The 12,903-nt window shown below is 35.4% G+C and overlaps 1 protein-coding gene across 5 annotated transcripts in view; it reads right to left on the minus strand.

Moving 5' to 3' along the window:
• Positions 1-708: 708 nt before the first annotated feature.
• The window catches only part of CDH18 (cadherin 18), a 479,267-nt gene continuing 467,072 nt past the window's right edge, over positions 709-12,903 (minus strand). For 4 of the 5 annotated variants that reach the window (XM_056485314.1, XM_056485312.1, XM_056485313.1 and 1 more), the window contains 2 exons: positions 6,579-6,830; positions 709-5,566 (listed from right to left, as the gene is read on the minus strand). In XM_056485314.1, coding sequence (XP_056341289.1) covers positions 5,076-5,566; positions 6,579-6,830 — 743 coding nt within the window. In that variant the 3' untranslated portion in view covers positions 709-5,075. Of the gene's footprint in view, positions 5,579-6,578; positions 6,831-12,903 lie in introns of all 5 variants that reach the window. The other variant, XM_056485310.1, reaches the window with a different exon arrangement.

Genomic DNA, 12,903 nt, shown 5'->3' on the forward strand with positions numbered 1-12,903 from the left:
AAGACAGCCTTGCTTGCAATGAGTTTGTTGTGAGCTACAGTATCATTATTTTCTGAGATGTCATTTGTTGATAAAGCCTCTTAATTCCTTTGAAAAAGAAAGACTGATTCCTGTGCAATTTCATTACATGTGCCTGAGTTTGAACATTGTAAATGTCCTTGTCTGCTTCTGTCTTCCGTGTCAGCTTAGGATAATAACCATGGGTTTTATCACCAATCTGGATTAATAGATGTGCAATTCCCCAACTCACTCATGTGGATAATGTATTCATCCTATAACGCTGCATTTCAGTTTCAGTGATGGTTGGAGAGGAACAGTTGCCACAAGTAAAAGCAACGAACCATTTAGCAGCTATAGTGCAGTCTGTTGTAAAGTATCTTTTGGTGTCTCTCTCCATCCCTATCCATCTGTAGCAATAATCATGCAAGACAGTCTTTGAAATAGTGGCACAACCAAGGGATTATACCGGGCATTACAGATCCACTTCAAGTTCCATACCATTTCTGACATTGGCCTCATTAATACAACTGTGTCACACCTGAGTCGTAAAGATGGAGCATCTTTAGATGTTCTGGTTCCTTGGTGAGTGTAGAATACAGGAATAAAGACAAGATAACATGGTCTGGATGTGATGAGGAATACAATAACCCATCACCATAGCAAAGATCACATTTTATTTGAAAAATACGAATAAAAGATTTTGTCCCTTTTGTTTATTAAAAGAAAATGTAACATTTTCTATCAGTAACACTTGCATAAGGAGGTATACTTTACATTACTCTTTTGTTAAAAAAAATATATATATTTTTGGAGACTTTGGAAAAATAAGAATGGCCCAAAACTTGCAACACACTTCTAATGTTCCTTAGAATGCACTGTGCCTTTTATATGTACTGCAGGTACAAGGTCTTAGCATTTTATAATCCACAAAGTAATGCTAGGCAGCATAATTTTATATCCTTCCTTGCATTCAGAATATTCCCTTTGTTACCCTTGTGTGAGCTCATGAGTTTGGTTAATTCCAGACTGGTCCAATACTTATATTTTCTAAAGGATGATTTAAAAAATTCTGAGACCACAAAAATTTTGCAATTCCTTTTAAATACCAGAAATAATACTTTCCCATAGACATTTTCTTTTTAAAACTCAAAAATGTTTGCAGTTATTTTAGTTTTCTAAGAGGAATGCAAAAAAATAAAGTGCATAACAGAGTGAAGTTACTTTCAACTTTTACAGCATTCTGTGTGTGTGTAACAAAAGGTAACACCGATAAAAAAATTAATTTGTTTTCAACGTATGAATCAATCTAACGCCAGCTGAATTCAAGATCTTCCTTGTCTTCAAAGTGTACTAAATTACATTTTTGACAGGTTTTAGTTTGACAATTTAGTTTCACATTTCACAATTCTTATACTGACCATTTTTTCAGATTATTTTGACTTGTAAAGAATACAGCATACTGAGTGCCCTCACCATTACAAGAAAGAGGGTTTATTTGAAGGAATGCAAATAATTATTTTGGTAGAAATGTACTATTAGTTGAATGGGTGTTGTAGAAATCAAATTGTAAATTGAAAAGCCCTTAAGTATCACTTTGCATGTGCCATTTAGCTTTACTCAGTATTTCCAGTTTAAGTCAAACTGGCATTTTTCAGCATTCAGTTGTTAAGCAGCAACAGGATTACTATTTAGGCTAATAGGAAAATATTAGAGAATATGACTACACAAAAGATCCATGAAAGCTTTAAGCATAGTCTCTGTAATTTGACTTAACCATAAACTGAGAAAAAATTTCCCACAATACTTTCACTGAATATATACTTTGTTTAAATCAGCAATGCTACAAAATGATTGTGCCATCCAGTGTTAATTTTCTTCCACTTCAATCGAGTCAACATAGAATTTTTCAAATACAGTTTAAATTTGTTTTTAGGACACAAAGGACCAAAGTAAAAAAACGTGAGATTGGGATAATAAAACTGTAAACCTGTTATTTCTGCACTGTGAGGCCTTCTCCTGTGGCCCTGAAGATTTAATATTCTGTTATTTGTCATGCAAACAACACGACACTGTGATGTGCATTTGAACAAAACACAGTAAGCACAGCAAGCATGCAGACACATCGTGGTAGAAAAGCACATTTGGGATCACTGTGGATAGGACCTACTGAACAGGACACACTGCAGCAGCACAGAAGCAGCGTCTCAATAACCCTGCAGGGCTTTAAAGGATTCAGGTTTCCTGGGGGATGATGCAAGTGCTGTATAGTAGCAAAGACAGCACCAGGGGATTGTTATTTCTCTGAGATATCATTAACTTAGACTGACCATTAACGTAAGGAGTGACTATTTGCTTGTGTCACTGCTCTTGTGTTGCCTTTAAGCTTGGACGTTCTGTGATGGAAATAAAAAAAAAAAACAATAGCACAAACACTGCCTTAAACACAAAACACAATTGATTTTCCCTGCTTTGGTGTAGGGCCAGAGGGAATAGACGTAAAGATAACTAATACCTAGTTCTCAAAACTATAATACAACAACGAATGCAATTTTCATGCAGCTGTGATACAAGGTATTATGGTAGTAGTAATGCTGAAACATTTTGTTTTAAACACGCTACTCATACAGTAAAAAAATTTAGATGTTGGCATAAATCAAATGTGATCTAAACAAAAAGGAAATTTCTTCTAATAAAATTGCATACTACTAGTTGCTTTATTTGGGACAAAACTGAAACATATCATGGTTCTACCCCCGAAAAATAAAATAGACAACCATTCTCAGCTCGTGTGTAACTCTTACTGCATCTAACTTCACTCTACAGTAAAAATGCCTCCTTAAAAGATTTTCTAAAAGATTCTGTATTTCATAAAAAAAAAATTTAAAAAATTAACACAAATTATTAAACTGCTTTCAAGCTATAAGCTGAATATCTTAGGGTTCAGGTGTTTTTTCCCTACTAAATTTTCCTGTGGGTTCAGATTCAGAAAGAAGAAACATTACAAATTTTAAACAAAATAGTGTACCAAAAAAAACAGTTCTGGAACTACTGTACAACTAATCATTTTTAGAGTGTAAAAATTGCTTACAAAGCTACTTGCTATTTTTTCCAGAAGGCTGTTTAAACCAAAAGCAGTCAACTATATCTCAGAAAAAAAAAATTTAAAAAAAAAAACCCAAAACCCATAAAAACATTACATTCAAAGTAAACTGATCAGAAATTTCAGCCATATCTAGGACCTATCCAACCATAGAGTAAAGAAAAGAAGGCTTAATTATCTAGTTCACCTGCGTGGCTCACAGCAGATCAGCAATAAATATAGACTCTTCTTTACTAAGCTGAACATAAGTGGCACCTAAAATGCAGAGGGAGGAATGTAGTGCAGCATACAAATCTCTATCACTCTGCACACCAGAGCAGAGAGCAAAAAAAAAAAGATACACAGCTTCTACTCTGGATAGTTTTCCAATAAAATTCATACTGGAAGAAGTCCATTTCTCTAAAGTGGAGCTACAATTAGAAGCAGAGGACTGTTAATAGTGATTGTGAGTATTATAGGTCATAATCTCTCATAGGATATTATGAGTTCCTGGTCTTCTCACAGTATTATCACCAGAAAGACAAAGAAAAGATTAAAATTCCAAACAAAGGAAAAGAAAAATCAGAATCTGATAGATGAAGTGCTAAGCAGGCTTCTATGTAAAGCAGAGCTGTTTAGCAGTTCTGCTAAAAAAAGAAAAAAAAAATAAATTGCTGGATTAGGTGTTAAGCAGCCTGCTATGTTAAAGAGAACTATCATTTCTGCAAGGCTACAAAGTCACTAATGTAAGAAATCAATTTATTTAATCCATAGGAACCACAGTAATGGTATATTTTCTTCACCAACTTAAAATGCTCCTGTTTTCATGATGCTTGAAATAGGGAAAAACCATCCTGTTCTGCTGTGGTGGCAATTACTCTAAAAGAAGTAAATATCAGTACACAGAACTTAAAAGAAAAAGAGCCTTATCATCTTATTCTCCTTGCTTAAATTTTTGCTAACCCAATGTCTTACCAGCAGCTCTATTTTGCTTTTAGTCACACGCAGAAACAGAAAAACATTATGATTAAGAAGCCTGGGTTTTAAACAGACTGTTGTAGCTTCTGGAGTCAGACCAGCAAAAGATTTTAAAAGCTTCAGCTCTTGACATAAGTAAAGCACAGTGAACCAAAAAGCTGCATAGTTTAATGGTGCTGCCATTGTTGTTTTTATTGAAAGAATCTATGCTTCATCTGCTTCGCTGCATAAAGAGTACTTTGGGCCTATTCCATTTCGATGAGTGATGTTCCCATGAAAAGACAAAAAGAAAAACACTGGAAACAACAGTTCCTTCAGCACACAGTAACAGAGCAGGTCTGGGGGTATGGGCTAGAGCTGTGTTTGAGCTACAGATAATGGTGCCCTCCATCTGTTATCTGGTTATGGGTGACAAGATTATGAAGGACATAATGAAATGACAGCTTCTCAATGCAACCTGCTAAGTCAATAAGATTAAATCATCAAAGGACCATTTATTTAAGAGGATAGGTGTGGCTTATCACCTCTGTAAGGGAAACAGACTGGTAGCACTTCTCACACTGATGGTAAACCTCATTGTCTACCTCACCTTGGGATCACAAGGCCTAGAGCACAGCTAGAAACACAACATCACAACCACCTGCAAGAGATTTGATCCTCTCTCAGCTCTCTTCTTAAACAGACATGACCATAAACTTACTGCAGCTTGGAGCTGTTAGGCATATTGCAAAAAAAAAGTCATTTCTTGGCTTTAATTTAGGTATTGTTGCAGATAAGGTACCAGAGACTTTAATAAGCAATTAAAAAAAATACACAAGGGACAATAGATTCTTTTTTCTGTATTTTCCAAAATTTGACTTTCTTCCAATTGGAGAACCCAGTTTCAAATATGAAAAGGGCACTTGTTCTACAGTAACTGCATACAACTTAGTTCCAAGTACTGTATTCACGTTTTTGTTACCATTGTTGCCATTATCTGTCCAGTTGTTTAGGAACTTCTCTGTCCTGGGAATTACAACTAAGTTGTTCTTTCCGGTTCTATTTCCCCATAGAGTTCAGCTAGCTTCTTAAACTCAGGTCCCCAGTCTCCAAGGTAATTATAATCCTGGTCGGAGTGTGTTGTTGCTGAGTCCAGGGAGCTGATAGACCCAGCTTCTGATCTGTGACCCTCATAGGCATATGTCTGCAGGGAGTCATACGGGGGCACGCTGGGGTCGAGATCAGCCTCTGCCAGTCTCTGTTTAATGAACTCCTGGACATCTATACTGTCCAGGCTCGAGGAGAGATGATGCCTGGACAGAGGCTTCACTTCAGGGCGCACATCCCTCCGGTATTTTAGCTCTTCAGCAGCAGATGGATTCCGCAGTGCTGTGATGTCAAATGCTTCTGTGTCTTCCTCTCCACCGCCCTCATCATCATATGTCACAACATTTTCCCGGACATCTTCTTCTGAAATGATCAAAGGCTCCTTCTTGCTACGTCTCAGGGTGATGAAAAGGACCACAATTGCTAAAGAGAAAACTGCAGATATTAGAGTAGGTTTAAAGTTTACATCTGAATATGTTTCAGAAATAAAAGACACTAACTCAAAAATACAGGCAATAATATTTACAGGCCGGTATTTTCAGCACTGGTATTTGGGATCATCTGCTACTTATTTTAATGGGGATTTCATAAAGGAGATAAATGAAGATAACATTCTTGCAGGTAAATGAAAAATGAGTAACTAAAGTTGGCATTTTTCAGAAGAATAATCCAGGGCTTTCAGTGCTTCATTAAAACCAATGTTTAGCATATAAATTGAAATAATATGTAAAAGGTTTAGCTTTTCTCTTATGAATATTCAATTTTGTGTAATAAAACACAAAATTACAAGATAAATATATAACTATATATTTTAAAACAGCCTTCTGACAGGAAAATACTGAAGTAAGATATAAGGAAAGTAGGTCTTAGAAAACGTAGTCTTTGGGAAAAAAAATATTTTGGTTACACTGCAGTTATTATTATTTGTTGCCATCTCTATAACGATGCAGAAAGTCACATGAGTACAGCAGTATGCAACAAGTTGTGTTGCTGACAGGAAAAAAAACCCAAATCAAAACCAACCACAGTATTAACTAATGGGTAATAGTGGAATTGGCCTGGGAAAATAAAAACCTAAAAAGAGTGAACTTGCAATGGCACTAATCTTATGAGTCTGCTTATAGTCTCCCACATGCCTTGTCCCCTGTGGATTATGTTGTGCATTGCTATCAGTTTATTCCACAAAGTTAATTAAGAAATGGCTTTTCTGCAGTGCTAGTGATACTTCTTACAGCATAATGCATATCAAAAATCTTTGCCCCTCTTTTTTCTATATTTTCTCACACTGTTCAAGACATGAAATTAGAGTCAATCTCTTTTTGAAATCTTTCCAAATTACAGAAAAAAAAAAAAAAAAAAAAAAAAAAAAAAAGACCTGCAGTGCTAATTACTCGATAACCTCTGAAAAAAAAAAAAAAAAAAAAAGTGTACTCACCGAGCAGGATGACGATGCAGAGCAGGATGGCGATCAGAGCTCCCGTGCTCAGGCCGGCCGAGGAGAGGAACGCCTCGGCGTGGCAGGTCCTGACTGTGCCGTGGCTGTCGCAGGCGCACACGCGGACCGTGAGCGTGCTGCTGCTGCTGAGCGCGGGCGCGCCGCCGTCCGACACCAGCACCGGCAGGTAGTACGTGTCCTGGGCGGCTCGGCTGTACCTCCTGCGCCTGGTCAGGATGCTGGCCGTGTTATCTGCAGCAGCACAACCACAACGGCGTGAAGTGAAGTTAAAAACGGGGAAAAAAAAATAAAAAAAAAAAAAATAAATAAAAAAAATTACTGTTAGTTTCCCATCAAATGGGAGAACGGCGCGTCTTAAAATTAATGTGTGAAATGCACAACCTACAATCAAAATTTATCAGGAAGTCTTTCTAGCAAACAGAGAAAAAAGAAGAAGTGGAAAGTAACTAACATTATATAAATGAGAGTATTTAAAACTCTTGTATTTTATTGGAATATAAGTGAATTTTGACAAACATTTTGTTTCTCACAATTTACAAGTGTTTTTCATCCCATGTTATGCTGTTGGTAGCACATGGACCCTTGCCAATTTGAATACTTGGAGTTATGAGGATATCTGTTGTGAAATTTTTGCACAACACAAAATCCTCTTGATTCTCAGAAGAATATTAAAATTTCTTTAGTAAAAGCTAAAATAAGGCTTTCATGTTTTAGTGTTTGCAGAAAGGGTTTAAAGTTTAAGTGAGCTTTCAGAAAACATTTGAAAGTACAGTGAGCAAAGATACATGCTTTGGAGTGCTCTGGAGGAAGAGGGAAGGCAAAGGAAGAGGAAAAGAGTGGATATTACATATTATAGACTAATAGAGTTTAAAGATAAATAAGAAAGGGGGAAATAGTTACATAAGATTTTGTCACCCTTCCATTACCTACAGGTCCTAATAGGCATAGACTGACAAGGAAAATCTACTGCTTATTACACACACATTGAAAGAGCATTTGTATGTACTAAGGAGAGTAGGAAGTTGCCACAGATATCCTTTTAAGCCCAAGAAATTAAGAGGCATAAAGAGAATGCAGGGGAGTAAATGCTACCACAATACATAGTTATAGCTAATGTTCGTATGTGTAAAATTTATTTTCCTTTTGTTGCCACTGCTATGAAATTATTAGCCTCTGAAGAAAAGTCCAAGATAAAACAAAAAAAAAAAAGAAAAATTGAAGACAATGAGAATTTGAAACTCAAGCAGTTATGGAGAAAGAGAGATGGGGACTGATAAATGAAAAGAGACATAAAAGAGCTTTCTTCTTGTATTGCTTGTCATGGTTTTCAAATTGTGGGATTATGAAATTGGAATTTTTTAGCAAACAACAAAAGGGTGATAAGTACTAAATATATCTGCCAGGTTTCTCTTCTTATTACAAACAAACAAGAAATTTTCTTATTTTCCCTTACTACAGTATTAATACTACAGTATTAAATGGCTTTATCATAGCCTATGGAAAAATGAAATCCATGTCACTCTGTGAAAATGTTGTGTAACAGTACAGCCAGTGTGCCATGTATTTGCCCATAGGACTGATGCACGCATATTTGAGTGAAAATTTTTTGCTTAAACTGGATAGAAGATCTGTTTCAGATGATTACTTTTTACTCTATACTTTCTATCAAGCTCTGTGAAAATTTTTTAAACATTCATTTAAGCCCACTATTGTCAGCATTTTATTTTGCATCTCATCTGACAGTGATATTTAGAAAAACTGGTAATATCATCCCACATCAGCATAATAACACAAGATAATATATTTGGTAGCAGGTTTCACACAAGGAATAGATATATGAGCTGGGAAGTAATACCATTGCTGCCAAGTCAAGATTTAAGCACTGAGTCCTTTAGCTTTACCTCCTCACATAAGCAACACCCACAACACACCTGCACACCTCTCCACACCTCTCCACACTCCCATTCAGTATTTTGGAAATACTGAGTATCCAGAATGGTGAGTTTGCTATAAATTCTTTAAGTGCTGTTCTTCACGCTTAGAGTGGGCAAGTATATAGGAATTTATTAATTTAATATATGTAGTCCTGCTTCTACAAATTTACTTCTACAAGATTATGTTTTGATGACTGATGACATTAGTCACTTATTATGCTTTTTATATTCATTCAAGTTACAGAACCTTACTGGAACCAGAATGAGGTGAACAGATAATTCTTGAATCTGTAAAAGTTGTGACAAAACATAAGAACATCATGTTGTGGAAATCGTACTTCCAAAAAGAATATAAAATGTCCATGATATAACATACTTTATAAAATTATTTGTTACACATATCCCCTGTTCCTAACTGGGCTAACTAGGACTCTCACATAGTACCCAAGCACAGTCACTGTTATTAACATACACCAGCAACCCATCTCAGGCACTATGGGCAAGAGTGCACCAGGTTTGCTTCCCACCTCAACATTATTTCATCAGTCTGCAGATTCTTAAGCCTAAATAGGCTCATGCATGCACCATGACATACTGTGGCATATAAATTCCTTTTGCAATATGATAACAGTATGCTGTTGAGCTGCAATACAGATTTCACATTATTTTGTAAATTCAAAAGAGGAAAACCCCTTGATAATGAAATCTGGGTGCCATTGGGTTCTACACAGAGTCAAGAGGTGAGTGCTGTGCTTGTTGCCTGTGACATAAATGTTAAAAAGAGTGAATGATCTAGTGCACAGCTCCAGGAGCAGTGATGAAAGTGCTGGCTGACAACAAAAGCATCAGAGAATAAATACAGTGAAGAAAAACTGAGGACCCTTGATCAGGGATCTTGCAGTAATGACAGAATTTTAGCACAGAGACTATTGGAAAAAATATAAAGGAAAGAACATGGAGATGTGAGAAACTATGCTATGAAGGTAAATGTGGAGAGATGGGAGGAAAATTATGAGTAAAAAATATTAAAGCTAAGAGAAAAAAGAAGAGAAAAAATATGAAGAAATGGGGAAATTATACAATTCAATGTTACAGAGAAAAAATGTGAAAAAAGCCAAAGAAGAACAGATATTTTTATACTGTACAGAATAAATACAAATTTTAAAAATAGACTTTTTTTTCTTTTAATGTTGCATTTGTTCATTCAATATTAAATTGCTTTTCATGTTCTGTTAACATTATACAACTAAATATAAGATACAATGAAATATTGGTAAAAGACACACTTAAAGGAAATAAGGAAACCAGTACAAGATTTTTAATTTCAAAGAATTGTCATGGTGAATTTCTCTTGAGTAGTAAGTAAATTTCTGTAGAAACAGATGCTATATGACATACCCAGAAGTTTCTGTAATCCCATTCCCAGTGATAATCATTCTCAATGAAAGAGTGTAAACCATTTCCTTCAATGAAATTTCACAAATTTTAACACAAATAAAAAGTATGACCTTTCAGACATTGGCTTGGAAATTTTCTGTTCTCAATATCATTAGAGGTGTTAGTTCTCATTATTACTCTATCACAGATTTAGATACAGTAACTTAGTGCATTGTGTTTACATATAAGCAAAATACTGGAAAGTATCCGAACACTCACATACTATTTTTTTCTCATTAAATTTCTTAAAATATTTTACAAATAAGATGTCTAACATTTTTTCGAAAAAGGAAAGTCTCTCTGCTTTTCCAAAGGTCACTAATTATCAAGAAAAGCTGAAAATTATCAAAGCCAATCATGTTGCTATAACATAGAAATTACATTTCTGATGCTCTAGTCAGAGCTCTCTTCTTGGGGACAATCATATGCAAAGGTATGCCAAAAGAAAGAATGGATAGAAGAAAGTTCAGCCAAAATACAATATTGACTGCATCTTGACAACTATTCTGGTATTCTGAGCTTTCAAATTTTAATTGATTTTGTTTCTTATCAAAAAACGTTATAGGAACATGTTGAGAGAAGAGCTAGAAAAACAGTAACTTTTAAGACTTTGCACAGAATAAAAAAAATCTCACAATCTCTAAAAGCTATAGGAAGCCACGAATAAAGTCTGACACTGATGATCTAGAAAGGAGTTTATTGAAAAGGGGAAAAAAAGTTATATCAATAGTACTAGTTTGAAAGGGAGCCAGGGAGTTATGTAGTGAGAAATTTATTCGATATCTGCAAAAAAAGATACAGCAAATTTTCAGGGAAAGGAAGGGTATAGGATAGCAGCAACAGCAATAAGATGATGAGAGCTACAGATCTCATTCTTCTACACCTGGAAGGAAAGACTTTTTTATCTCAATAGACTTAAATGGTGAACTTCACCCCTGAGCAGTATGATAAGAACCAGGACTAACTGGAGATTACAGGAATGACTGCTAAGGAAAATTAACAACTCCGAAACAGAGAAATAAATATTTATCTGATACCTCATGTTGTATATTTATCCATTTAATGATCTAAACTTTCTAATGATCTAAACTTACTCCTGTTTGGGCTGTTCTTTGCAAATATGTCAATTAGAAGTTAAGATTGATCTTAAGTGAGTTTGAGGTTACCCATGGGAAATGCTGAATGGCTGTAACATAGCAACTCTTCACACTCTGAAGATGTCATGGTTTACTAAGCCAGGCTGAACACTGTATACAAGGCTGTTATCAGTCTTTTTTTCATAATCTCTGCCTCTTTATATTGAACTTCTGATCTAAATAAAGAAAGGAGGACTCAGAAAAATCAAGGAAGCAGAAATACAATGGTAACCCCATGGAAGGTGACTGCTGGAACACATTAGAGGATGCTCATTTATTATTCACAATTTGAGAATTCCTTTGACACATTATACATTAAAAGCGGAGGCAAGAGAAATAGAAGTAAAAAAAAAAAAATTAAAATCCTGTTTATATCTTAAGGCATGTTTCAATTTCCAGTTCTGCTTGTATCAGCAGTTCAACTACGATAAATTTTCTGAGAAGTCATAAACTAATTAAAACCAAAGAAGATATATTGGAATGATTTGCATTTCTTACATTTCTAAAGTTGGAGCTGTTAATTTGTTTATGTGAACTACATGATAGGCATTTCTGTTTCATTTCTTTATTGATAACTCTTGTAAATATTTTTTTTCATTTTTTGCTGGCTTCAAAGCTATTGCCAGTGGGCAAAAAGCTATTATAAATTTCTAGCTCAGTGGGTAGCAAAAACAGAAAGTAACATAGAACACATTTATGTCCTGAAATATAGTTATTTACTGATGGTTGTTTTTTTATCACCAACAAGTTGCAGCCCAGTAAAGAAATGCAAGATCCTCTACACTATGCACTTTGTGATCAATCTTAGAGTCAACTTTTTTAAATCAAAAAATTTTCAAAGACACTCAGAGGCATTCACAGGCCTGAAGAGGTAAAATGTCCTCCCTCTACAGTAGCTGGTCCTGGTTTTCTGCTATACTCATGGTAGAATTTATTTTTAACTTCCATATGTTGATTCTGCGATAATGCTTACTCGGACATCCAACCCATTTACAGTAAGAGTATTTCTGTGGGCTGTACCTACAGTCATCATGTGTGATGCTAACTTTGCACTTCCTCAGATATCATTTCTCTCCAGTTACAACTTGTCTTCCTTGCAGGATGATATTTTACAGAAGGTCAGCAGTAACTCACAGTGCTACACAACCAGAACAAGCACGACTCTGTGATGTAAATGAAAGTGGGAACTATGTGGGTGCTTTCCCCTTGTGATGGGTTTCAAAGTGGGGGCTTCAATCCAACCAGTTAAAATGACACTTTAGATGCTCTAGAACAACTAAGACGTGGTCTGGTATCTGGCATACTCATTTGCAGCTTGAAAGCTCTGCAGTTAATTTACAGACACATTTTCCAATATGATAGGAAATAAGAAGGGCAGAGTCATAGAGAGAAGGTTCTGCAAGAAATTCACCCTGGGATGGGATCAATTACTCTCTGGAGGTTGTTCTCATTCTAAATAACAGCAATGATAAGTAAAATTGAACTTTATTTTTTTTACTATTTTTTTGATTTGTGACATAGGGAAAGGGTTAATATATATCACAGGCATGGGTGGATGAATACATTAAAAATTCATTTTATACAGATTCCATTGAATTCATTGCTCTCTAGATATTACAGAAAAACCTAACTCCACTTCTGTGGGTGTTAATGGAACTTCTGACACAAAATTAAGGAAATGGAATCTCCAGAATTATAGTATCAGAAAAATGGCATACCTTTATTCCAATTCCAGAATACTCTCCATCACTGGGAAATAATCAAAGGGCAAGATCTTTGAGATAAGTGGGCAGAGGG

Source organism: Oenanthe melanoleuca, chromosome 2, assembly GCF_029582105.1.
Source record: "Oenanthe melanoleuca isolate GR-GAL-2019-014 chromosome 2, OMel1.0, whole genome shotgun sequence".
NCBI lineage: Eukaryota > Metazoa > Chordata > Aves > Passeriformes > Muscicapidae > Oenanthe > Oenanthe melanoleuca.